This window comes from Spea bombifrons, chromosome 3 (assembly GCF_027358695.1).
Source record: "Spea bombifrons isolate aSpeBom1 chromosome 3, aSpeBom1.2.pri, whole genome shotgun sequence".
NCBI classification, from domain to species: Eukaryota; Metazoa; Chordata; class Amphibia; order Anura; family Pelobatidae; genus Spea; species Spea bombifrons.
In genome coordinates this window covers 52,461,714-52,487,293 of record NC_071089.1, presented here as the reverse complement: position 1 = coordinate 52,487,293, position 25,580 = coordinate 52,461,714, and the positions used below count along the sequence as shown (strand labels likewise).

General features: G+C 39.2%; 1 protein-coding gene across 2 annotated transcripts in view; it reads left to right on the top strand.

The window, feature by feature from the left end:
• Positions 1–4,319: 4,319 nt before the first annotated feature.
• TBCE (tubulin folding cofactor E) overlaps positions 4,320–25,580 on the top strand; it is a 30,693-nt gene continuing 9,432 nt past the window's right edge. For both annotated transcript variants that reach the window (XM_053461193.1, XM_053461192.1), the window contains exons 1-14: positions 4,320–4,369; positions 5,222–5,301; positions 5,922–6,036; positions 6,451–6,535; positions 7,288–7,458; positions 8,311–8,399; positions 10,081–10,180; positions 10,998–11,100; positions 19,258–19,334; positions 19,687–19,782; positions 21,020–21,084; positions 21,161–21,225; positions 23,298–23,450; positions 25,041–25,194. In XM_053461193.1, coding sequence (XP_053317168.1) covers positions 5,937–6,036; positions 6,451–6,535; positions 7,288–7,458; positions 8,311–8,399; positions 10,081–10,180; positions 10,998–11,100; positions 19,258–19,334; positions 19,687–19,782; positions 21,020–21,084; positions 21,161–21,225; positions 23,298–23,450; positions 25,041–25,194 — 1,258 coding nt within the window. In that variant the 5' untranslated portion in view covers positions 4,320–4,369; positions 5,222–5,301; positions 5,922–5,936. The remainder of the gene's footprint in view (positions 4,370–5,221; positions 5,302–5,921; positions 6,037–6,450; positions 6,536–7,287; positions 7,459–8,310; positions 8,400–10,080; positions 10,181–10,997; positions 11,101–19,257; positions 19,335–19,686; positions 19,783–21,019; positions 21,085–21,160; positions 21,226–23,297; positions 23,451–25,040; positions 25,195–25,580) is intronic.

Genomic DNA, 25,580 nt, shown 5'->3' with positions numbered 1-25,580 from the left:
AGCAAAGTAAAGCATGTATATGTATTTAACATATACTTTTGTTCTATAAATATCTCTGCCCCTTTAGGTGTAATACTATACCTTACACAAGTCCATTGAAAATATCAAAATTTGTGTAAGTGTTCAAATAAGGGAAGAGGAAGTAGGTACATGAACACGTATGAAACATTTTACACGATTAAAAAATTATTTCTGGCGAACATCTCAACAGCGGGTAGTATTTGGAATGATGTTTCTAAAGCTGCTGCATTTACTTAATGTTTTGTGTCACAGTGGGTAGAATTTGATGTTTTTTCAGAGCTGTTCTTAGTTAGAAGCTCTGAGCCTAGAATATGTTTAACTCAGGGCTGCACAACAGTCCCCGAGAGCTGCAAACAGTCCAGGAGTTGTGTATCCTTTCCTGAAAACAAGTAGCTTGATTCATTTAGGAATGAGATTCCCATGCTTAAACTGGGTTATCCAAAACTTGGGGGGGTATTTGCTAACTGTGAGTTATGCAGCCCTGGTTTAACTCAACAAAGATATAGAATCAAGAGCAAAAGAGAAATAATATTACTATATCTGTTAGGGATTCAACGTCACGACTGATCTACGGTCGCTGGCAAATATGTGTTTGTATGGTATAGGTTGGGTGGTTTTATCTGGTTCCTTGGAGTTTTAAGCTAGAGAAAGAGGATAATGCTATGTGAATGATCACGAAATAGAAATCTAAACTACTTCTTACACTTAAAGTATCTGGTTATGGTGTGAAAATGAGGATTGAACCCCACGTTGCTCATAGGGGTGAAAAAGAAGTGGCCATCTTTATGGTGACTTTGTAATAAAGACAATGTTGTGGGGGTTTGTTTTGTTTTTTTTTTTACAAAAGGAAGAGATTGTTACCTCTTAAACCGCACCAACAATTTATGCAGTGCTTCTTACAATTTATATGTACAAGAGGAGTGAAACTCTAGATGAAGACAAACCGATACATTAGGCAGAGAGCGCCCTGCTCCCAAGCTTACAATCAAGAGGGTATACATGATGAAGGACCGACCCCAGTGACCCTCTGCTGCAGAACTTGGCTGGCATAGTTAAATCGGTGATATTTCTTCACCTTTTGATTTATGCATTACTCAAGCCAGCCCTTCTTTCTGGGGAAATCTGACCGTGTTCACCCTTTATAATGAATATCGAACAAGATTAGTCTCCTCGCCCATATCAAGGCATCTCAGTAACACCAACTGAGTGAAGGAAGCGATTGCTTTCTGAACTGATTTAACCCCATGATGGTTCAGGACTGTCAAAGGTCATTGTCAGAGCGCTTTTGCGTGACTGCCCTGTACTGTCATTGGCCGTTAAGGGGTTAAACAATGCCTACTTACGCCTTCTTAATAGAGAAAATTGCCAGTGTTGGCCCTTCATAACGATAAGCGAAGCGAGCGTTAAAACAACTCTCCCTTTAGTGAACAAATTCAATATTTTATTTGCATACATGACCAGGATGTATATAGTGTAATTGTGTACATAGAAGGTAGTAAATTCTAACAAGTTTGCGCTGGATTCCACAAACTAAATAGTCTGCACCTGACAAGACTACAATTAATTTATAACAAATTCACTCAAGCATTCAGATAAATTCCAGTTTTCTGTATTTTATAGCAAACCTGATTTTGTTTCTGTACTGTATCGTTTATTAGTTGCCATTTGTACCTATTTTACTTTCCAATAAAACCTAACCCTAATTGTTGAACAATGTGCTTATTTCTTACATGATAAAGCTAAGGTTCTAATGTATTTGTCCATATTGTAGATACAAATGTATTTTTTTCCTACATTGGCTCTAAGTTTATCATCATTTTATCGACTTTCTTGTATTTGTTTTAAAGTAAAGTTCACTGCATGTGATAAACCCATCTAACAAACAGCCTTACAGTGAAGATAAGGAAAATAGTTCTTGGACAGAAAAGTAATCCCTGCATTTTGTTCCTTAACTTTTTAAATATAAGGTTTTACAAAAATTAAGTGTCAGATCTATTGTTATAGGTCCAAGCTCAATTGAAGCACACTTAAAAACCTTACCGTTCACGCACAAGAAAGACGCAGAGGAGTCCCCTGATATTTAAACAGTTAACGCTTTCGTGAAATTTCATGTGTGTCGGCATTACAGTATATAATTTAATAACTGCTAAGAACAATTATAATAAAAATTATAAAACAATGCATTAATTGCCTTAAGTAAAAAAAAAACCGTGCCAGGCCAAATAACCATTTTACAAAGTTTTTAATTGTACCCTTTGATACAATAAGGCTTATGAGGGAGGCAGAGTGGCATATAGGGGGCATAAGGCATATCTGGGGGGCACAGTGGCATATAGGGGGTATAAGGCATTTCAGGGGGGGGCAGAGTGGCAAGCCTGGGGGCAGATGTGCAAATATAAGGAAATAAAAACAAGAAATGCATTTTCCTCAATCATAGTTTTTACTAAATCCGAAAAAAAGTTTACATGTGAATTAATATTTACTAGTAAAAATATTTTCTTATAGGATAGTCTTATATTCAGGCTTTCTTTTTTTCTAAATTAATATTCAAATGTTGGGGGGACATCTTATATTCAGGGTTGTCTTATAGTCTAGCAAATACGGTAAGCGGAGGGCCTCAGGGTTTTGTGTTTGGGCCGACTATTTTTAATTTATTTGCTGATGACTTGGATAAAGGTACTAGAAGCAATCTCAATTTTTTTGCAGGTGACACAATTATGTAAGGTAATAAAGTTGAGAGACTAAGCCTCCAGACCACCGTAGAAGGCTTGAGTCCGTTGCTATTATTACATGTAGCCATTTCTGATACATACCACAGGTGGTAGGCATCTATAAAACCATGCAATACAAAATTACATTTGATATGTGTATGCATTACTGTGTTCTGTATAATATGGGGGGGGGGTGCATCATAACAATGAATTTTGTAGTTGTAACAACCGCAAGGCACGCACCACATAATGTCATTCGAGACCCATCAACACATGACCCCCGAATCTCACAGCTGGCCCAGCGCAGTGAAGTCATAACGACCCCTTGGAACCAACTGTAAATGTGAACCGTGGGTCTTCCATCTGAAGCCACAATCCAAATCTTACAGCATTACAGAAAAAGAAAGCAAAAGATTTGTATGCAACAGATAAATAGACAAAGGAACAGTAGATCAACTGGACGGGCTTCTTCTTCCTCAAACGCCTTCATCTATGGTTCCCTGATGGCCTGACATTTGATCCCTGGTTCTTGGATCTTTGCAGTTATTTCTTCCATGACAAACAGGATCCAGATGTTGCTGAGCATGTCTCACCATATGACATTGAATCCGGAGGATTGTAGTTTGGCACGTCTAGATTTTCTTATATTTTAAGTATTACCGAAAAAAATGTACATTTTAACAACCCTTAAGAAAATTATTACGTTCCTGTTACTTTCACTCTTTGGTTTTCAATTTCTGTGTGTGTGTGTGGGGGGAAGGGTGATCCAAAATATGTGTTTTTGCATTTTTACCGCTATGTATTTTGCTATTTTGTTGTTTACGCAATGCATTTACGCAAGCAGTTGCTTCGGCCCCTTAGAGAATGACCCGCAGCACATGCGAAAGAATGACAGATTCCTCATAAAGTTCTTGGTTGATATCCTGTTAATATTTACTACATCCCTATAACGCTCTTTGGTTTATGTATGATTATGCTTAGTATTACCATACCTCCCAAGTGTCTTGGTTTTTGCAGGACAGTTCTGATTTTCAGGCACTGTCTTGAATACAGGAATAGAAAGATCCTCCAACCTCTGCAAAAATAAATGGCAATGCAACAGCATAGACCTCCATTGCACCAACCCCCCTCGGAATTAAGATTTTGACACTCGAAATGTTGGTGGGTATGTTTTCAAAGTTTAATTATTTTCCTCAAAAAGCCACTCCTCTACTGTGGCGACTCCGTTTTTAAGGGGTAAGGATTGTGTGGCCTAAAGCATTACAATTTACCATAAATGTGTCTTTAGGCTGTAATAAAATGCTTAAAATCCCCAGCACCGCGGTTATTCTTCAGAAGTGACATTCCCTCACCAAACCCGTCGCTGCTTGCTAGGAATATGCAGTGCTATAATATACTTCCTAGCTTTTCGTTCTGAATGCCGGGCTGTCACACGCAATGCATGCCGGGAGTAGTAGTCCTCGTCTCCTCTCTCTGGCGTTATGAGCGGGAATGTGTTTTTCATTGTGGACTTCGTGTTCCAGCATGCATTACGGCAGGTCATTTTGCCCGTGTGTCGGCACCCTGAGACGCGCAAGCGCATTGCTTGTTTAGGTGATTCTGTTCGTTACACGGGTGGAAAATAAAGAGTGGGTGATGTATGTTCCTGAATTTCGAGTTTACGTAATAGTATATATCCCGTATGCTCCCCAATTCTGAAACTATTAAGAGGGCATGTGAGAAACCTCTACATAACGTGTTTTTTCATAGCTGAGTCAGAAAAGGGGAGTATTAATATGACATGTTCACGTGTTTGTCTTATATAGTCCAAAATCTGCATTTTTATAATAAGTATGCAAATAAATAATGAGAATTTGCTATGCCATTCCACTCTGTGCCCTCTACATAAATTGCACGAATTTCCTTACTGTCATTTTTGAGTTATAGGTCACTGTTTAGATAATGGCTTTTCTTTTACGGTCCTGTTTAGACCACCTAATCTGACACATCGTACCCACTTTTTCACACACGTTTGTATTTGCATAAATTATTTTGCTGCTGTATTCCATGACTTGGTTAGACTGCTCTGTTTACTTTTGACCGAATACATCACCCTGGTCTGTCCGTTCAATGTTGAATATGAAAACGGAATAAGTGCTAGTTTACGATTCCTGTGTTTTTCTGATTTGTGTATCCATCTTTCCAGAATATATCCCTAGTCCTGATTCTTATGTTTTCTATACACCTTTCCTTCTAGAAAGCAGTTCTCAATTCTAATTTAAAATGCCCTGCGTGAATTGTTGGCAATATAGAAATAAACATAATTCATAATAAAGCAAATTAATGATTCCCATTTTCACGTAAGGATTGATATAAATATTAGTTTTATAATTTCCTCACTTATTCTTTAGTATTGATCATTCTGTGTTTTGTAAAGACACCGCTGTTGTAGCATGTTTTGTTTATTATACTGTACTAACTTTTTTTTTTTATTTGATGCATCTTCACAGTTGTTGAAGATCTGTTGCCTTGGTAACCGATCCCTTCCAAACGCAACTCAAGTTGTGGGTATCTTTCAGCTTTCAGTGTGGTGAGTTTGAGTATTTTATACCATTATGTTGTAAATATAAGTAGTGTTTGATTTAGCTGTATAGCTCACAAAACAATGGGATTTTGTTAACTTTGTCTGATGTCAAATAATACTAACACTCTCCTGTGAAGTGGTGGCATGGTTATGTCAGAAAGGTGACAGAGCCATTCCTTCAGATAATCGTCATTCTATTCCATTGAATAATCTTCTGAACCTTACCTTTCACCTGCCCCTCATACTCGACCAGTCCTTGTCTTGCCGTGCTTCGCTGATATGTTTCCATTCATTAAATTAAAATTACAAGTTTGTCTTTTGTAAGGCCAGACAAACCATGGACGTACAATTGCCATACATGCAATTTAAATAAGTCTCTGAACGTTTCATCTGGACTGGTTCTTACTAACCAAAAAATATGACAGCCTTCTTGAAACATTCATACATAGGTGTAGCTTCATACAAAATTCTCTAGCAGTATGACTTACCTCTCTCTCCCACTTTGTTTTTCCTTTTTTCATACATATCTATGTATTGTTAACATCTATTCTTTTTTTACGTTCTTACCTTTTATTACATTCTTCTTCTTCGTAGAACGGTGTTGATCGTTTGTTCTCTCACTCTAGTGTTCTCATCTGACAATGAGTGATGCCTTCCCTAGTGATGCTGTTGGGAGACGCATTGTTTGTGATGGAGAGTATGCAACTGTGCGTTATGTTGGGAACGTGCCACCTACACCAGGTACATTCTATCTTTGTGTTTTAGATAGGGATAAATAAGCCAACCACTGCGATAACCTTATAAATTGCATAAAATGAAAACACTCATTTATTTAAGTTGTTCTCTTAGTGCCTCTGCCAGAAATGTTTTTGGAAAAGTAAAATTTTGAACCCCACTTTAGAGAAGAACTGCAGACTTCTATTACTGATACTTGCTGGACATTATTCATTGGGGTACCCAATGTTCAGTCAAATATGATAGAAAATTTGTTATCCTAGTTGTATGGTTTAGCTATATGTATTTTTATCTATACATGTGCTAGTTATTTTGCTAGCACAACATATAGATCAAACCTTTTATATTTTGCACCTACGTTTTAAATTGTTATAGAAACAGTCTTGCTTTTGTGTTCTCCTCTAATTTTTCATATCAAAGGTCTTTGGCTTGGAGTAGAATGGGACAATCCTCTCAGAGGAAAACACAATGGAACGCATGATGGAACAAAATATTTTACATGCAGGTAATTTAAAAAAAAGTAGGAGAAATAGAGGCCTGTCGGATCCCTCCACCTTGCACAGTAGTCATTTGTGATGCACATGCAGGAATAATGCTTTCCTAAATAAACATTCATTCAGGACATGTTCATTAGGAAGACATGGAATTTAGGACATTGACACTGAACTCTTTTATTAAGTGCAGCAGGAAAAATGGGCAAACTAGGTGGGCCAAACCTGCCAACAGCTGATGGGCTGTAGACGTGAGCTGATCATGGCAGCTTGTTTCTCAGTCAATCAGCTGAGTCCAAGAGGCTGATGGAGGGATCTTCTCTTAGTGCTGCTGCTAATGGTCACTTGTGTTGGCTCACAAGCAGTAGAGGGAATCTAGTTAATCTAGTTAAGGTACCACTTACTGACCTTGGCAGTGACTTTCTATGACCAGATCATCTGACTGTAGGCAGTACTGGTTACCAAAAGAAAGCAGATTGTAACTTCTAAAGTGCAAGCTACATTCTCAGACTCTGGGGGCATTGAAAAAGAAAAACTTGGCTTCTTTTGAACAAGTCCTACTCTCAATTGACTGTTGTTTTTCTATGTCAAGGTACAGCCTGCCTAAGCCTCTTGTCTCTGCATCCTTGGGGATTGTAGTCACACCTGTCTGTTTGCATATGTTCTTTGCCTCTGAAGAGTGGGTGGTAGAAGCCTAATGTATTTTGGATTGTATTATAAATAATGACACTTTTTTTTGTAATGCTTATCTCCTTTATATTTTAAGTCACCCCAAAGGAGGTTCTTTTATTCGACCAAAAAAGGCAAATTTCGGTGTGGATTTTTTAACGGCTGTGAGAAAGCGATATGAATTGAAAAATGAGCAGACTGAAGAGCTGGTCTTTGGGAACAAGACTGTAGAACTTGTAGGATTTGAATATGTTCATGAAGAGCAAAGGTAAGCTAATCCACATGTTTTGTTGTTTTTCAGCTTTGTGGTTATTAAAGGTACACAGCAGCCATCATGTGCACTTTAACGCATATGATAACTGCCTGTGATCTTAACATTTCTTTTGTTCTCTTTAGGTAAACGAATGTATATGAAAGTACTTGCAAAGTACTATAATATGCAATCATTGGTGGGACACCTCATTCACAGTTTAATTCTTTATGAAAGATATGTGAAAAGGTCTTAAATAGGGTTTGTATAAATAACACTAGGGGGCACAATTTGCTACTTTAAAAACATTTATTCTTCAAGATTTTTAATTGTTTCTGTTAGCAATCCTATTTTATTACATGGGAAAAGGAGAACGTTAGATGTTAAGTCTCCACAGGACTTCAACGGGACTGTCTTCAAGTTCAGTGGGTGCTATATATAGAAGGAATTATGACTGAGGATTTATTAAACGATGAGACCATCGTATGCACTTTGATGCTTATGGTAGCTGCTTGCATGTGCATTTACCCCTTCCCATAGCTATTTGGCTTGTGGGAGATGTATTCAGCTCATGATATTCTCTTGTAATTATTGAAAAATTATTTGTAATTATATGACAAAACATTAAAAGGATCTAGACAATTATTAGTATTTTCATATCTGTTTTGCACTAATCTTTGGTGAGTAATATGCAAAACTTGTTGATTAGAAATCTTACATCATTATGATGCTGGTAATAATTTTCTCTGGTAAATGTAACATTTGCTTCAAATTGAATATTGTGTACGTAATGTGTGTGCTTTTTAAATGTAATAAATGGGTGCATTAAGGTGTGCTTTAACTTTTTTCATGCCTTTATTTCTCTTTCAGTCAGCTGAACAAATTGCATGACATTTCCCTTAGAGAGTGTGCTGTTAGCCATGGTGGTGATAAAGATGACATCTATTGCTCATGTCCTAGTATCCTTGCCACTGTTAAAATGAATATTGATTTTGAATCAAGAGAAGCTTTTTAGTACCTCCAAAATTAACACAGTTTTGTTTTCCAGTTCACTCTATTTAGCGTTGTCCTGAAAAAATTATCCCATTTATATGTTTTGTAAGCGCTAATGCTGGATAACCATAATATCTTAACTCATATAAATACATTTTTGTTTATAAATAAATGTAATGTAATATATTTACCACCAGCTGATTCACTCACTGTTACAAAATGGTACAGTAAAAGTAGACAATTTGAGAATAGTTAACAGACGTTAAACATACTGGTACAGAAGGAGAAGAGGGCCCCTACTCTTCTGTGCTTACAATCTCGTTGGTGGTTGAGGGGGAAGAGAGGCAGTAGCAGAGGACTGCTGAGTGAGGAAGAGTTGATCGGAGCAAGGCGATAGGGAGACTTGTTTTTTGATGTATTCATGTGTTTTTTTTTTTGAGAGCCAGAGGTTCGTGCTCTTCCGTCACTACTTCCGTGAGCAAAATCAAAGTGAAGAGGTGATCCAAACTGTGGAGGCCACAGTGGAGCCCAGTTCCCAATCTTCGTCTTCTGGGGCTACACTTCCCGAAGGGATATGCAGCCCCTTCCTTCCCACCCAGGCAGAAGATTGTACAAAAAGTTTTGTAATTTTGTGACCAATGTGGTGCGTATGGATGTTCTGTTGTGGGCTAGATAGGACAGGAGATGAGTATAATCTAAATCTATAATGAGGATAATAATTGGGCAGCAGCAGATCTAGGATAGATCGTCGCCTATATTGAAGTCCCCCAGGAATAGAGGGAAAATGAGAGGTCCATGCAGCAAGTAGGGCCTGGTAAACCACAGCAACACATTGAATGTGTCTGCAGATAGGAGCCATTCGCCCCATCTAGACTGCCCAATTTCTGAGTACTTTCCTTAGTCTCTGGCCTTATACCTATCCTCTAGACATGTCTGCTGAAAGGCCATGCCATGCATTTACTACCATCTCAGTAAAGTAATATTCTCTGATATTACTTTTAAATCTTTGCCCCTCTAATTTAGGACTATGTCCTTTTTGTTATGATAGTTTTTTCTTTTTTAAATATACTCTCCTACTTTATAGTGTTTGTATATTTAAATGTTTCTTTAATATCCCCCCGTCAGATCTTTCTTCCAAGAAAATGCATGTCCTTTAAATTTTAATTTTATCCTCAATCCAAGACATACAAGGTAATTTGATAGAAGAGATGGATAGAGTGAATGGAGAAAGAGAGAGATGAAATTTAGGATTTGGATAGGCTGCCTTCACCAGAAGGGGGTGGGGGGCCGTTTGAATAAAGGATAGAAGGGCATGTGAGTTGAGGTGGGATGATGGTAGAAGAGACGTGGACTATAAAGCTGTTGTAAAAAAAGTAAGAAGTCATATTAGGGATGCAGGTGAATGGGACAAAAGATAAAGTGGGTTACCTGAAATGGAAAGCAAATTATGTGGCAGTTTCCTGCCCTTTCTCCCCAGTTTAAGTCCAGTGTAACTCTTATCTATCCACTTATGAGGAGTTCACTTGGGATTCCAAGCCCATTTATCTTGTGCATCAAACATAAATTAAGGTATTCTAAAGCAACTATTTTGCGCTTGAGAATTGCAGCTTTTATGTTCAAACTTTTGTACTTAACAAAAAACATCAGATATTACTACTTTAAATCTGTCCAAAAATCTTCTGTCCTCATGGGGAGACCTCGCAGACATTGCAAAGCAGCTTGAAAAACTTGAAAAACTTGACATCAGGTACGCAATTTTCCTGTAATGTACCACTGCACACATTTAAATTCGAGTTTAAGAAAAACCTGTAGTTTTATTTACAGTATTTTCCCCCAGTAAAATAGTCCAGTGTCAAATTCCTACTACACTTTATAGGCTATATTAAGCATTTTATTTACAGGGATAGTAAAGGATGTAGTAAAGCAGCCAATGTACACAGGCGGTTTTCCGGTTAGACAGAATTTCACTTGCGTTATATGGCATGTTAACCAAATAAACATTTACAGATTTGTCATTTATCATTTATTTACAGAATTGTCATTTATGTTGCAAAAGCACCCTTTAAACTTATAATACTTTTTTTTTGTTTCTATGACAACAACCTGTCAGTACCTGAATTTTATGTTGCATAGCAGTTCAGCTTTCCCTTGAAGCATATGAATGAAAAAGTGTACATAATGTAAATGTAATGATTATTTCTGACAAGGGTTTAGATATTCAACTGTGGTAGGAACGATGTTTCTGATGCTGCATTGTTTTAGGTGGAACAGCGCCTTTATTATTATAAATTAATTATTGATTTATAGAGAACCATAATATTTGCACAGCTCTGTATAGTGTTTTGAAATACTTTGTTTTATTTAAAATACTATATTTTTATTTATTGCCTTTTTCAACAATAAGTTTCCTGATAAGATTTATTTAAAAAATACAGCCTGTCTGTTATATGGTAGACTGTTATTGTTTTAGGCTGTCCCCTACCATAACCTGTTCGAAAAAGCGTGCAGCATTTGAAACAAGTAGTTTTATTACACTACAATTATTGTATTTCTTTTTTATTCAGTGAAAACAGAATCAGTCTTCCACCTAACCCATCCTCGTTGTCAAGTGCATTTCTTAGTTTGAGGGTACTCTCACTGAATCGAACCAAAATATCATGGAGTGAGGTAATTAACCCCTTCGTTACAAAGGGTATTTTACACCTTAAAGACTCATGCTTGTATGTTTAACCCTTATTTTGCCTTTTGTACCTGCCACTAAAGATTATATTTTTTCAGGGTTTCATATTAAACCATATTAATGCTAATACATATTACTTATTAGTCCCAAAATAAAAAACAGAACATTGAAATGTGGTTGACACTCACTATACACATTGAATCTGGCACTGCAATAAAGTACACATAGTGACTCTTTGCAGTATACATACACACTGACACTACAGCACACACTCACAGACTTACTCCAGTGCTATACGCATACATACACAAACCCACTGACTCTGACTCTAGCACTTTACATGTACCCACACAAACACACTGACTCTGACACTACAGTATATTAGCACTGACTCTTGCACTGTACATATACATACATGCACACAGGGGAGGGCTGGCAGCCTAAGGCCTGGGGGGCAAGTCTAGTCAAGTGGCCCGTTGCGCCACCGAATCAGCCCACTATACATGCCCATCTTTTCCTGATTTTCTAACGCATATTGATGTAATGTGATGGGACTGGGATTAAAAAAAAATGATGTTTAATAAATTAAAAAACAGCTAATCTTTGTAACAAAATAAAATTTAAATATGGAAAAATTGGACCCTAGGCATTTCCTTGGGCCCCTGCCTGTAATTATCCCCAGAGTCCCTTTGTCCCTCATTCACTAAGCCACACCTCTGTTTTACTTACTCCCGGTAGTTCAGGTATAGATCAAATAAACAACACATGTAAACAGCACGTGCATGTATAGATCAACTGAATAAGAAATACAAACTCTGTATTTGCAGGTATACATAAATAATGTATGCAAACATAGCATAGCAGAATAACACACAAACCCAGCTTTGCAGGTACAGATCAACTGGAAATCACAAAAACAACTAAGCATTAAAGGTATAGAGAAACCCCCCTAAATTACAGGTATAGATCACAGGATGCACACCCCCAAAGCCAGCCCTGGTGTCCACACTTCCCCATAGAACCCGACCAGCACCAAGATAACATTAACAAATTACAGTCCAGAGTGAGCCAACTTTGTCCCCAAACAGCCCAGGGTGAACTAATTTTGTCCCCAAACAGCCTGCCCTGACGTCAGTACAAGCTCTGCAACACCGACACCCAAACACACACACAGGACAGGCTCTGCCACACCGACACCCAGACACACACACCAGGACAGTCTCTGCCACACTGACACCCAAACACACACACACACCATGACAGGCCCTGCCACACAGACAGCCAAACACACAGACACCAGGACAGGCTCTGCCACATCAACATCCAAACACACACCAGGACAGGCTCTGCCACACAGACAACCAAACACACAGACACCAGGACAGGCTCTGCCACACCGATATCCAAACACACACACTCCAGGACAGGCTCTGCGACACTGACACCCACATCCAAAATGCTTTCCACAATGGTTTGTTGTTTGTTTGTTTTTCCCCCTTGTGTATTGATGCCCAGCCAGCCCCCCCTTTGATTTTAATGTATTCTCCCCCCCACACCCTTGTGTATTGCCCCATGTGGATTTGTGCCCCCCCCAGACCCCTTTGTACATTATGCCCCTTGTGTATTGTCCCATGTGGATTCGTGCCCACAGCCAGCCCCCTTTGTACATTATGCCCCAACACCCTTGTGTATTGATTTATGTGATGTCCCTAGCCAGCCCCCTCCCTTGTGTATTGATGCCCCCCTTTGCATTGTTAATGACTGACCCATGCAATTTGAACCCAGCCCCCACCCCCATTTTGCGTTTAATTGTTGTCCCAATGCAGCCCCCCCTTTGAATATGGCTCCCCTTCCGCCTATTACCCCAACAATTTTTTTTATTTTTTTAATACTTATGTTTTTGCTGCCATCCTTCACTGCTGCTGTGCTCCAACGTGCTCTTCTAGCTGTTCCGTGTGACTCCGCCCCCTTGAGCGGCCCATCACATTGACAATGTGACGTGCCGCTCAAGGGGGCGGAGTCACACAGGACACTGGATGGCACTGTGCAGGCACGCTTAATGATTTTAAAGCGGCCAGCGTGTCTTACGGCCCCTTAATGATTAACCATTGCAGCCGATGTGGCTGTGACTCTTAAAGCAGCCGTAAGACACGCTGGCCGCTTTAAGAGTCACAGCCACATCGGCTGCAATGGCATTTCGGTGTGCCGGCCAGTTCGGCCGGCCTACCACGGATGCTGCGGGCGTTAAAGACGGCCCTGGTGTGGCAGAATCGGCCGTTTAAATGGGCGGCCGCGTGGCCATTTAGTGTAGATTCAGGGCGGCCTGGGGGGCAATTGCCCAGCCCGCCCCTGCATGCACACTGACTCTCACACCACAGTATACGGACTCAAATACACTGCTCCCTCTCACCTAGTAGTGACCTACTGTAAAGCGAGTGTTGCAAGGTGCCCAGCTGGATCTCATAATGAAGGCTGCCCTGCCTTTTGTCTGCCTCCTTTATGCCACCTAGGCTTGTTGAGTGACACAAACACATGCACGGAGAGAGTGTGCATCCGGTATTCATTGCTCCTTGCAATAGTCTTGGTCCTGCCAAAACCTGTGCTGTGAATTTGGGTTAAATTGCTTTTCATGCCCTCTATGATTAACTAAATTAGCCTAAAGACATATGACACCCATTCCCACCTAGCTGCATTTTTTCTCCCCATTTTCTTTAATCAAAACAATACTACATGATACATTTTTATATGCCTGCACTTTGAGGAGACATATGCTTATAGGCCACTATACATTGGATTTCTTAGTTTAGTTAAGTTGTGTGAGCCATCACTAGATTTTGTAGATTATTTAGCATAGCACATGACTATTGTATGTGAGTGAAGCACTGAAATGCTTATATTTTTCTGTTGGGGTAAAGAACATTCTAGCATGAATATCATTCATTATGTCACACTGTAACTCATTTTATTTGAAAGAAATGTTAAATAACAATAATGCAACTACCGGTATTTAGGTACATAATATAGAATGCATAGGATACATTATATGGACAAAGGTATTGGGGCACCTGACCTTTACACCAACAGGGACTTTTATGACATCGCTTTCTAAATACATAGGCATTAATGTGTAGTTGGTCCCCCCCTTTGCAGGTATAACAGCTTCCACTCTTCTGGGAAGGCTTTCCACAAAATGCTGGAGTGTTTCTGTGGGAAATTTTTGCCCATTCATCCAGTAGAGCATTTCTGAGGTCAGGCACTGATGTAGGATGAGAAGGCCTGGCTCGAAACCTCCATTCCAGTTCATCTCAAATGTGTTCGATGGGATTGAGGTCAAGTTTCCCTAAGCTGTTCCCACAAAGTTGGAATCATAGTATTGTCCAAGTATGCTGAAACATTAAGAGTTCTACCATAACCATGCCATTATCCCTCCTACACCAAACTTTACAGTTAGCACAACACAGTCAGGAAGGTAGCGTTCTCCTGCCATCCACTAAACCCAGACTCACCCATAAGACTGCCAAACATAAAAACGTGATTCATTACTCCAAAGAACACGTTTACACCATGCCAGAGTCCAGTGGCGTTGTGCTTTATGCCACTCGATCCAATGCTTGGCATTGTATTTGGTGATGTGAGGCTTGCATCCATGAAGCTCCTGCAGCACAATTTGTGTGCTGATATTAATGGCAGTGGAAGTTTGGAATTCTTCAGCTATGGAATCAGCAGAGCGTTGGTGACTTGCATACCATGCGCCTCAGCACTCTGTGAGCCCGCTCTCTGACTTTACGTGGCCCTCTGCTTCATGGCTGAGTTGCTGCTGTTCCTAAACGCTTCCACTTTCCAATAATACCACTTACAGTTGACCATGGAAGATCTAGCAGGTTTCACGAACTGACTCATTGAAAAGGTGACATCCTATCACAGTACCTTACTTGAATTCACTGAGCTCTTCATAGCGACCCATTTTTCCCACAACTGTTTGTAAATGCAGACTGCATGGCCAGGTACTTGTTTTTATACACCTGTGGCAATGGGTTTGATTGAAACACCTGTTCAATACTTCCGTTCCCAATACTTTTGTCATATGATTGAAGAATTTATTTGTAAACACAATACTGATATAGAAAATATTTCTGGTGGAATGTTGCATCCCTAATGAGAATTTTGAATGTCTTACTGATGTTTTGTCTCTAATATGAATATTTTTGAAGTTCTTATGTGTATTATAAATGAACACAGTGGGGAAATATGTAATGTTAAAATGAAAATTATCAGGTTTTACTAAACATGTAATACTGTAATGGAATGTTAACTCACAGTACTGTGTTGGATAATAATAATTTGATATACCCAATAAATGTAAAAGAAGTCATGATGAAGAAGTCATTCATCTTTGAAAAGGCATAATTGTCTTTTTCTTTATTTCTGTAGACCTGATGCCAGCCATTATTACCGTATTGGCTCGGATATAGGCCGCCCCCGTATATAGGCTGCACCCTAAAAGTTTGGTGCTTTTTTAAAGAAAAAGTTTTTTTCTTTAAAAAAGCACCAAAAAACATGCTGCCACTCTGTCCTCTCCCCCCCCCCCGAGATATACTGCCACTCTGTCCTCTCCCCCCCGAGCTATGCTGCCACTCTGTCCCCCCCCGAGATATGCTGCCACTCCGTTCCCCCCCCGAGATTTGCTGCCACTCTGTCCCCCCCCGAGATATGCTGCCACTCTGTCCCCCCCCCCGAGATATGCTGCCACTCTGTCCCCCCCCCCCCCGGCTTACCAGAGAAGACTCCCGGGTGTCTTGCGGGGCCGGAGGGGGACATCTATGCACATCCTGTATACAACTCCCGGTGCCGGCACTCAGCGGAAGTGTCGGCACCGGAAGTTGTATACGCGCATTGCGTAGATGTCTTCCGCCGGCCCTGCAAGACACCCGGGAGTCTGCTCTGGTAAGTCAGGGGCGGGGGGTGTGTGTAAAATGCATCGTGCCGACGTTCGGACGATGCGCTTAGACAACCTCCTGTGCCGGCACTCCCCCCGTGGGAAGTGCTGGCACGGGAGGCTGTCTGAGCGTATCAGACAGTAGGATGCAGGTCCCCTGCACCACTGCGGGGGATCTGTATCCTAACCGCGCTGCCTGCCCGGCGCCCGGGACTGCATGTCCCGGGCGTCGGGCGCTAGACCCCGAATATAGGCCGCACCCCCACTTTAAAGACTTAAAGTGGGGGAAAAAAGTGCGGCCTATATTCGGGCCAATACGGTATTTACCAGATAGTATATAATGCAGTGAATTTAATTTTTTTAGGCAGAGTAGTATGAGGTTCATCCTGTTTTCAAGCAGAAAGAGTTTACCTTTCTAAGCATAAATTAACCTTAGGTTTTTAGCAGTTGTACATCAGTTTTAGGTTTTACAAGGCTCTCTATGCCTGGAAAAAACTGAACTGATTAAATGTGTTACTAGTTATAAATCACTGTTTTGTACACCTCAGTGGGTATGTGCCTTCAAGGAATAGAGAATAACCTGCTCTATTAAAAGAAAACATCAGTTTATTTCCATGCTTCACCTACCAAGTCTGCCATCGACCAAAACTACATTTCCATGAGAAATGCTGCTTGCTTTCTTAATCTGTGGCTGTTCTCTGACTTTAGTGCTCAAAAGGGCAAACCAGGATCTTTGCGTGGTTGACCCCACATCAGGGGTCAAAACCAGATAATTAGCCATGATAAGGATATCCTGGGAATCAACAATCAGGGTCAGGAACTACAAAGCTTTAGAAATGAATATAGGATAATGGCTGGGTTATATAGGTCCATAATTGCAGGAATAAGTAACAGGTGTAGCTAGGCATCTAATGTCCATGCAAAGGCAGAGAGTCCATCGACCCTAAAGACGAGCAAAGGAGCATCCCTGACTAAAGTCGGCACCATATTATATACTTAAGTAATGATGTTAACTTTTGGTGCACACCAGCTCTTATGCCAGCAATGTTTGAGAAATAATGTTCAGTTTGGTGGACCTGTGAGGCCGATTTTAATAAGTTTGCTTAGGTGGCAGTCGTTTACACTTTTTGAAGGGAAGCCTAGGCATATTATTTGGAACACGATAACCAACTTATTCATGAATGCCTAACTTCTGCTTTTTTAGCCCCAACCTTAGGTTGGACATGATTGTTGATTGCACATAAAAAGCCAAACTAGGTGACCGATATCACAGGTTAGGTTTATATGGCCTTAAATATTAGAAAGTAACGCAATGTAGCCATAAATACTACCACAAATGATCTTTTTTTGCACTTCCGGTGCACCTGCGTTCATTCTGGTTGAGGGTCATGGGTTTTAGATACCACAAGTGTAGAGTAGAAGCTAGCTCTGGGGAAGCACGGTAGTGCTAAATGACCAATAAAACAGCCCCACTACACACAGAAAATGATTTACAGTGACCCGATCCCTGCTGTTTTGCTTGCCTTCTTCTGGCTTTTGCGTTATTCTTCCTTTTAGTTGTGCTTGTGGCATATTTATAAATTACCGTATTTGCTCGATTATAAGACGACCCCGATTATAAGACGACCCCCCAAAATCTGAATATTAACTTAGGAAAAAAAGAAAAAGCCTGAATATAAGACGACCCTAAAGGAAAAAAGTTTTACCAGTAAATGTTAATTCATGTAAACTATTTTTTTTAATAAAAGCTATGATTGAGAAAAATATATTTTTTTGTTTTTATTTCTTGTATTTTCCAACCTGTCCCCCAGTTACGCACATCTGCCCCCAGGCTTGCCACACCAATATGGCACTGTGGCCCATGATATGCCTTTTAACCCTCTATATGCCACTGTGCCCCATGGTATGCCTTTTGACCCCCTATGTGCCACTCTGCCTCCAGAAATGCCTTATACCCCTATATCCCATTCTGGCATTTAGGGGGTTAAAATGCATATTATGGGGCAGAGTGGCATATAGGGAGGTATAAGGCATTCCAGGAGGCAGAGTGGCATTAAGGGAGTTAAAAGGCATTATATAGAGCACTCTGCCTCCAGAAATGCCTTATACCCCTATATGCCACTCTGGCATTTAGGGGGTTAAAAGGCATATTATGGGGCAGAGTGGCATATAGGGAGGTATAAGGCATTTCAGGAGGCAGAGTGCACTATTAAATGCCCCCTTAACGCCACTCTGCCTCCTGAAATGCCTTATACCTCCCTATATGCCACTCTGCCCCATAATATGCCTTTTAACCCCCTAAGTGCCAGAGTGGCATATAGGGGTATAAGGCATTCCAGAAATGCCCTACACACACACACACACACACACACACACACACACACACACACACACACACACACACACACACACACTTACCGGTGCTTCCGATTTCCTGCTGTATTGCCGGGGCAGCGGGTTGACGTCTCATTCCGCGGCAGCCGGAAGGAGGTGGAGTTGGCAGCGGGGGTTTGTATGCGTCCGTCGCAAATACCTTCCCCGGCTGTCAGAGATCAGAGTTCCCCGCACCGGTGCGGGGAACTCTGATCTCTGACAGTCGGGGAAGGTATTTGCGACGGACGCATACAAACCCCCGCTGCCAACTTCACCTCCGGAAGCACCGGTAAGTGTGTGTGTGTGTGTGTGTGTGTGGGGGGGGGGGGGCGTTAAATTGGGGGGGGGGGCGACGACAGGAGGATCCAGGTCCCCTGCAGCGGTGCGGGGGATCTGGATCTTAGTCTCCTAATAAGACCTCTATTTGAGGTCTGATTAGAAGACGACCCCGATTATAAGACGAGGGGTATTTTTCAGAGCATTTGCTCTGAAAAAAACCTCGTCTTATAATCGAGCAAATACGGTATACCCTTTGTATTATTGAGAGATGTTTGTAGCTTTTATTGTTTACATATAGTAACTATGTAGTGTAGTGTGAAAAGTTGTATGTAGTTTGATACAAATTTAATTGAAGACTCCTACGTAAATGTGTTTTTGAACAGCGTGATACCAGTGTCCTATGCATGTATCTGTGTGTGTTCATATTAATACCTTCTGTATAAATTCAATCCACGCATCCCAAAAGTGAACCATATGTCTTTCCCCACACTATATAGTATATTATATATATTAGACCTGTATTCAAAGACACTAAACTGTGTATGTCTTATGGAAGGTTTTAAGAAGTGCTCCCATGTGGCCTGTACTTAATGAACTACACCTGGCTTCAAATGATATCACAACTTTGGAAAGGTATGATATATTATTTTATGCAATGGAATTATTGTATTTTTAGTGGCTAAATGTAGAAGACTGGAAATTGTTTGCAGGGTGCATGTTTGGTCAAACAGTCCACAATGCATCAGGGACTCAGACCACCCAATATAGGCACAGACCAGACCTGTCTAAATAAATCGACACACTTTGTAGGCATTTCACGGGAGAGTGAGTCATAAAATACAGCCTTTATTCCATTCTAGGTGCCTCTGCTCTTACGTGGACAAATGTAGCCTGTAGCCTCCCCACTTTTTAGCACACCATCATCATGCATTAAAAAGTTTGTTCATACTTTCACATTTGTTTCATTATTTATACTTCCTTGCAGGCCTTTTGAGCATCTTCAGTCCCTGACGGTACTTGACATTTCTAACAACAACATTGTTGATGGGAACCAGCTTCACGCAGTAGCATATTTACCAAGGTTTGCTTTTTTTGGTGTTGGATTTTATTAAAGTCAGATCTCAAAAAATTGATTTTTGAATTATAATCGCATTAATATATATACAAGATATTGAAAAAATGTTGATGTAACTGTTGATTGTCATATGCCTCTAAGCCACAAGAAAGAGGTATTCTTTATGTAAAGGCAGTGAATATGAATAAATTGTGTGTTTATTGAGAAAAGAACAATATTTCAACCAAGTGCCCCAAGCAAACTGTTTAGGTAGCTAAACCATTATGTAAGCCAGAGATAACACACATATTCTGTTAGTAAGAAGTCTTTCTCCGTACATCTGGATAGAACAGGGAGAATACAGAGATTCAGTAAAACTTTTATTAAAATGCTGTGTACAAAAGAGAAATGTGAACTTTTTTACAGCTTCACCAAACTTTATACCTTGCACGTTTCTTCTGTTCTGGCCACATCAACTAGTAAGCTGTCTTGTGTCTTTTGTCACTTCTTCCAGGGAAAACACTGTTAGATCATCAAAAGTAATATTCAAAATGTTGAATAAAAACTTAAATATGAGATTAAGAAAGCTCTGAAAATCTCAAACAATAAGTAAAAACAAAGATCTTAAAGGAACTAAGAAAATAAAAATTTGAAATCTGCACAACATTATCAAGTAGAAAAATAACTTGATTGACTAATCATGAAAACAAAGGCTCTTCTGTGTATTGCATGACAGAGTAATATATTTGGTGTAAGTGGGAAAGCCGTCCCCAAGACAGTACTTTTAACACAAGCTGCATTCTGTGGTTGACATATCCTATTAATCTGTGAATCCCTTGCGGTTTTTATATCTTACTCTGACAATGTAATGTGTATATGTAGTCTAATTGTAATAGCTAATCTGTTTTGCCTAAGGAATGTTTTCTATTATCATTCCTACTTAGATCATAACTTGTTGCATATGAACATATTTTACAAAATGCTAGTCATGTAAAAAACAAGACTCATCTTTTTACATACATATAACTGACATGTACTGAATTATTTAAATGTGCTTTTAACATTGTTTTATGTGGCTCATTTCAGGTAAGTTTATATATACATATAAACATTGTGCAAATGAAATCACTAGCAAATGATATATATAAAAATAAAATGTGTATATATATATACGGCATATCCCGCAGGATAATCAGACATTGATTTCATCTAGTTTCCATTATTTTTGCATCTTGCTAATGAATTTGATTTTTGTTGATTATAGGTTGAACCAGCTAATAATTTCCAATAACAAGATTTCTGAAATTACCTTCCCAGATGTTCAGTTTGGTAAGTTAGATTTTCTGCATTCCAATCTCATTTAATATTTGTATAAATTATTGTAACAGTTCTTTGTTTTCTGTAGGGGGCACTACTGCCATGTTTTCTGCATTAACGGGTTTGTCAATTGATGGTAATAACATATCAGAGGTAAGTTTGTCAGTTTAAATATCTCTCTATTATATCCCTGAGAGAGCACATTGATGTAGACAAGACAAAAATGTTTTATGTTGTTTGTAGAGGGAACATATTAAAGTGTCATATTAAATAAATATCAAGAAACACAATCTGTTTACAGTATATGTTAAAAATGATGGGATGGTAACGTGGATGTGATTTAGACAACACAGGTTACCTAGACTGAATAAGCAGTGCTGGTGAAAAAGTTAATTGTATTGGAACCAAGTTTCCTACTCCTCTTGCTCCTTATTCATGTCATCCTTTTCCATTGTGATCCCTGGCAGCTGACCTAATAGATGTAGCTCCTCCTCCGGATAGGGTAGGAAAAACAATGCAAGAATGCCCCTCCCTCACAACCCTCTTCCTGCCCCTCAAATGAGGCCCTTGGGTGGGCTGCCCCCCTTGTGCTGGTGGATGTCTCCTCTTTCCTTCAGGAAAGAGAAAGTGGTAGGTGGTAGATTCCTGTTCCTTTTGGCAGCTGGTATGCGCAGCAAAATGATGCTCCAAGTATTTACCCTGGTCCTTATGTAAAAAGCCACCCTAAGTAAGAGGAGCTGAGAGAGGACACATTCTTTTTTTTTTTCTCTAACAGAAGAGACAAAACCTCATCTTGACTGTATGAGCTACACTTATGCCAGAAGAAGCTTGACAAAAAGTTTCTAGAATGTTCCCTGTACCATAGGCATTCAAACACCTGAGGTCACCCCAAGAAAAGACTTTACATCTCCAGAGGGATTAAACATCTTTTTCCCTTTTCTTGTGGCTGTAGCCACCAGAAGATCCACTATTCCCCTGAAAGACCCTACTTTGCTGATCCTCTAGATAAGAAAGTAGAAGAAGCACAATTAAAGTTCATATTTCAGTCTTAAGTGTTTTTTTGGACATTGAATTGACTTCTCATTCTTTAGTTTGGAGATTTATGATTGCATTATCTAGACTGAGAACTCCCAGGCTCATGTGCTTCCAGAGGACTTAAAATTTGTTTTGAAAGACTACCATGCCTCCATTTGAGCCTCTTGAATCGACCTCCATCGAAGGTGGTATTTTTGTTTGTGATTACATCTGCACAGAGAGTTTATGAATGACAGCATGGTGCTGCACCCTCTTCCAGTATTCATTCCTAAGAGATTCTCCTCTTTTCATGCCAATCAGGACATCATTTTACCATCCTTTTGTCTGGCATCTAAGAAAGTGAGAGACATTCAGCTACATTCCTTGGAAGTTCTCTACTGATTCATTTGGAGAGGACTGTTCAGTTCTGCAGATCTACAAACATAGCTGCAGATCCATCAGCAGGTTCATAATACAAACAATCCAGGAGGCATATACTACCGAAGGTTCTTCATTGGTACTTAAGACTCCTTGTACACAGCCCATACCTATTTCATGGACTGATCTGGCGAATGTGCCTCCAGTTCAGATATGAAGAGCGGGTGTTCGGTCCTCACTCCGTTCTTTTGTCAAGCGCTGACTTGATGTCTCATCGCGGAGGATTTAATGTTTGACATACAAGTTTCTCGGTCTTCTATACCTTCCTTTTGTTTTTTTAATGTGTATCTTTTGCTGGCTTTGTTATTCCATTGACGGAGGGGCAATATTTGTTTTCTCCTACCCTACCTTGGGGATGGAGTTACATCTCGTGTGTGCGTGAGAGATACACCAGGAAATTAAATTACTATGTATGGGGACACACAACCATACTGTAAGAACTGTTAATTTTTGTCACAAGGCTGAATTTAAGTGTATAGGTGTGTTGAAGCTTAACAACTCAAGACAAGCAGGAAAGCATCCAGTTTAGTTGTAATATATAAACTGTTGTGCTACAAAGATAAAGTAATCCCTATTATTAAAACATAACTCTATGCCGGTTCAACCTGTCTGTATTTTTATTTTTTTCCCTTCCCTCTTCTACTGGTTCCTTAATATTTCAAGTTATATTTAATTATAGTGGTTACTGTATTTCTTGTCTTCAGGTTTTTATTGTGATCTGAATTATTTCCTGTTATGTTTGAGTGTTTTCTTTTTCTTTCTTGTTTCCACAGTGGTCCACAGTAAATGAGCTAAATAAACTGAAAACTCTACAGTCTCTGAACTGCTACAGTAATCCATTAATGGAGTCCGAGAAGAATCCAGAGACTGTGCGACAGCTAATCATTGCGAAGCTTGCCAACTTAAAAGTGTTAAACAGGACAGAGGTATTACTATCTTTGTGGGTGATGATAATATTATTATTATTTGTATCATCAGTGCGAGGTGCATGTTTACTAAAGCATAAGCTTATGAACTTGGGGCTATACATTTGTGCTGTAGTTATGTATTACATTGCAAAATAATTAGAAAACAGGAATAACAAATGCTGTAAAAAATAGTTTTTTATATTGGTAACTTTTGTCAAAAGGGGCAATCCCAGCCAAGCCAATATAACAGCCCAACAGACATTTAGTAATGAATCCAGGTTTGCAACACTCATTCATAGAAATGCTGCGAAAAGCTGTCACAGAGGTTCGGTTTTTAGTGCAAATCAAACCAGAGCAACTCCCTTGCTCCCTGCAAATAACGTTCTGATAATTCTATAAAAGTTCTTAGCGCCAACCCATTTTTTAAGAATTATTCTGCCTGTTCTGATAATAAAAATGTGATCCTTTTACAGTTTAAGAAACCTAAATAAGCAGTGCTTTTTATTATTAATTAATTAATGAACTTTTCTTTCTATTAAGATCAATATTCCATTCGATTTTTGTTCTCAAGTTCCTTCAAAAAGATCATGTCAAAAGCTTCTCTTTCCTGAATGTGTTGCTTGATTTTATTGAAAGTTTCTTTGTCACCTCTCTGTAAATTACATCTCCGTCCATCATCTTTCCTGCCACGCTGTCGGCATCTATCCTTTTTTTACGTTTATTGATTTTAAATCTGATAAGCTGAGCTTTTTGTGTGTGTAAACAGAAGCGGGGGAAACAAAGAGAAGCCAACAATAATGTAGCAAGTTAGAACACAATTTATTCCCACAAATTAAAATGCTTACATTTAAAAATTCTCACTGTCTAACCGAAGGCCTGCTTAGGCTTTCGCAGAGGTTTAGACGCCATGTTGCTCTTTCGTGGGATCATATATCCTCCTATACACTTTCTTTAACCCTTTTTTAACCTGACCTATATAAATTATCCATGTTAATTATTTCTAATAAATCCATCACTGTATTTCCAGTGTAGTTCAATAACAATACACAAAGGATTGCACTGAGTTATTAGAATTTACCAGTTGACTGAGTAGTAGGACAGATGCTGATGACATGGTAAGTAAGAAACGGCCAGAGATGGAAAGCTAAACAAAAATGTTAAAAGCAAGCGGAAAGCTGAGGACGGAGAGCTTTTAATATAAACCATGACTTTTGAGAGAATTGGAAAATGAAGAAATTAAAAAGAATCCACTCATCTTTACTCATTAATGAAATAGAAAGAAAGAAAGAAAAAAAGGAAGACGGGAATTAGTGATAATTTTACTATGCTAAGCTCTGCTTATTTCTGTTTTTTAAACTGTAACTGTAGAAAAAATATCTGCATTTTTCCTTAGTGATACATGATAATGCACAGTACCTCACCAATTCAGCTATGACTCTTGTTGTATGCACCAGACTTAAACTAATTGTTACAATCTGTTGACTATTGTTTCATTGTTTAAAAAAATCACATATTTCTTATAATATTATGTTATATATACACCTTCATTCTTCCCAATGCTGAGATTGCACACATGCTTGTTTTTTTCTCTTGTTCTTCTGTTGATAGATTCTGAATAATGAAAGAAGGGGAGCTGAACTAGATTACAGAAAAATGTTTGGCAATGATTGGATAAAAGCTGGTGGGAATCAAAATTCGGAATTGAGCAACCCAAGCAAAGAGTTTCTTATGGCTCACCCCAGATACGTCTCTCTTATAGAAAGTAAGTGAAACTAAAATTGTAGTAGGCAATTTTGCTTTGCCATATAACAAGCACCTGCTCCTTTCTAGTTTTTCAAATGTTTGATTTGCTACATAAATATTCCAAACACATAAAGTAGCATTATTATGATTTAGTTTGTCTAGTTATTTAGTCTGAATGTTTTCAACAAGAGGAGTAAACGTGTTTTCCACCTCCTCTTCTTTAATTCATGCAATGGGGACTCCTCATACAAAGTCCAAGTCCACATGAACCAATCAACAATATAAATCTAATACATTTCAAATGCATGTTTTGGAATTCTACTTTTCCATTGCAATATGCATACAGATATTCTAGAACTATGCTGACTTATTTTTCTTTTCTTCTTTGAACTGTATGTTGCCTCA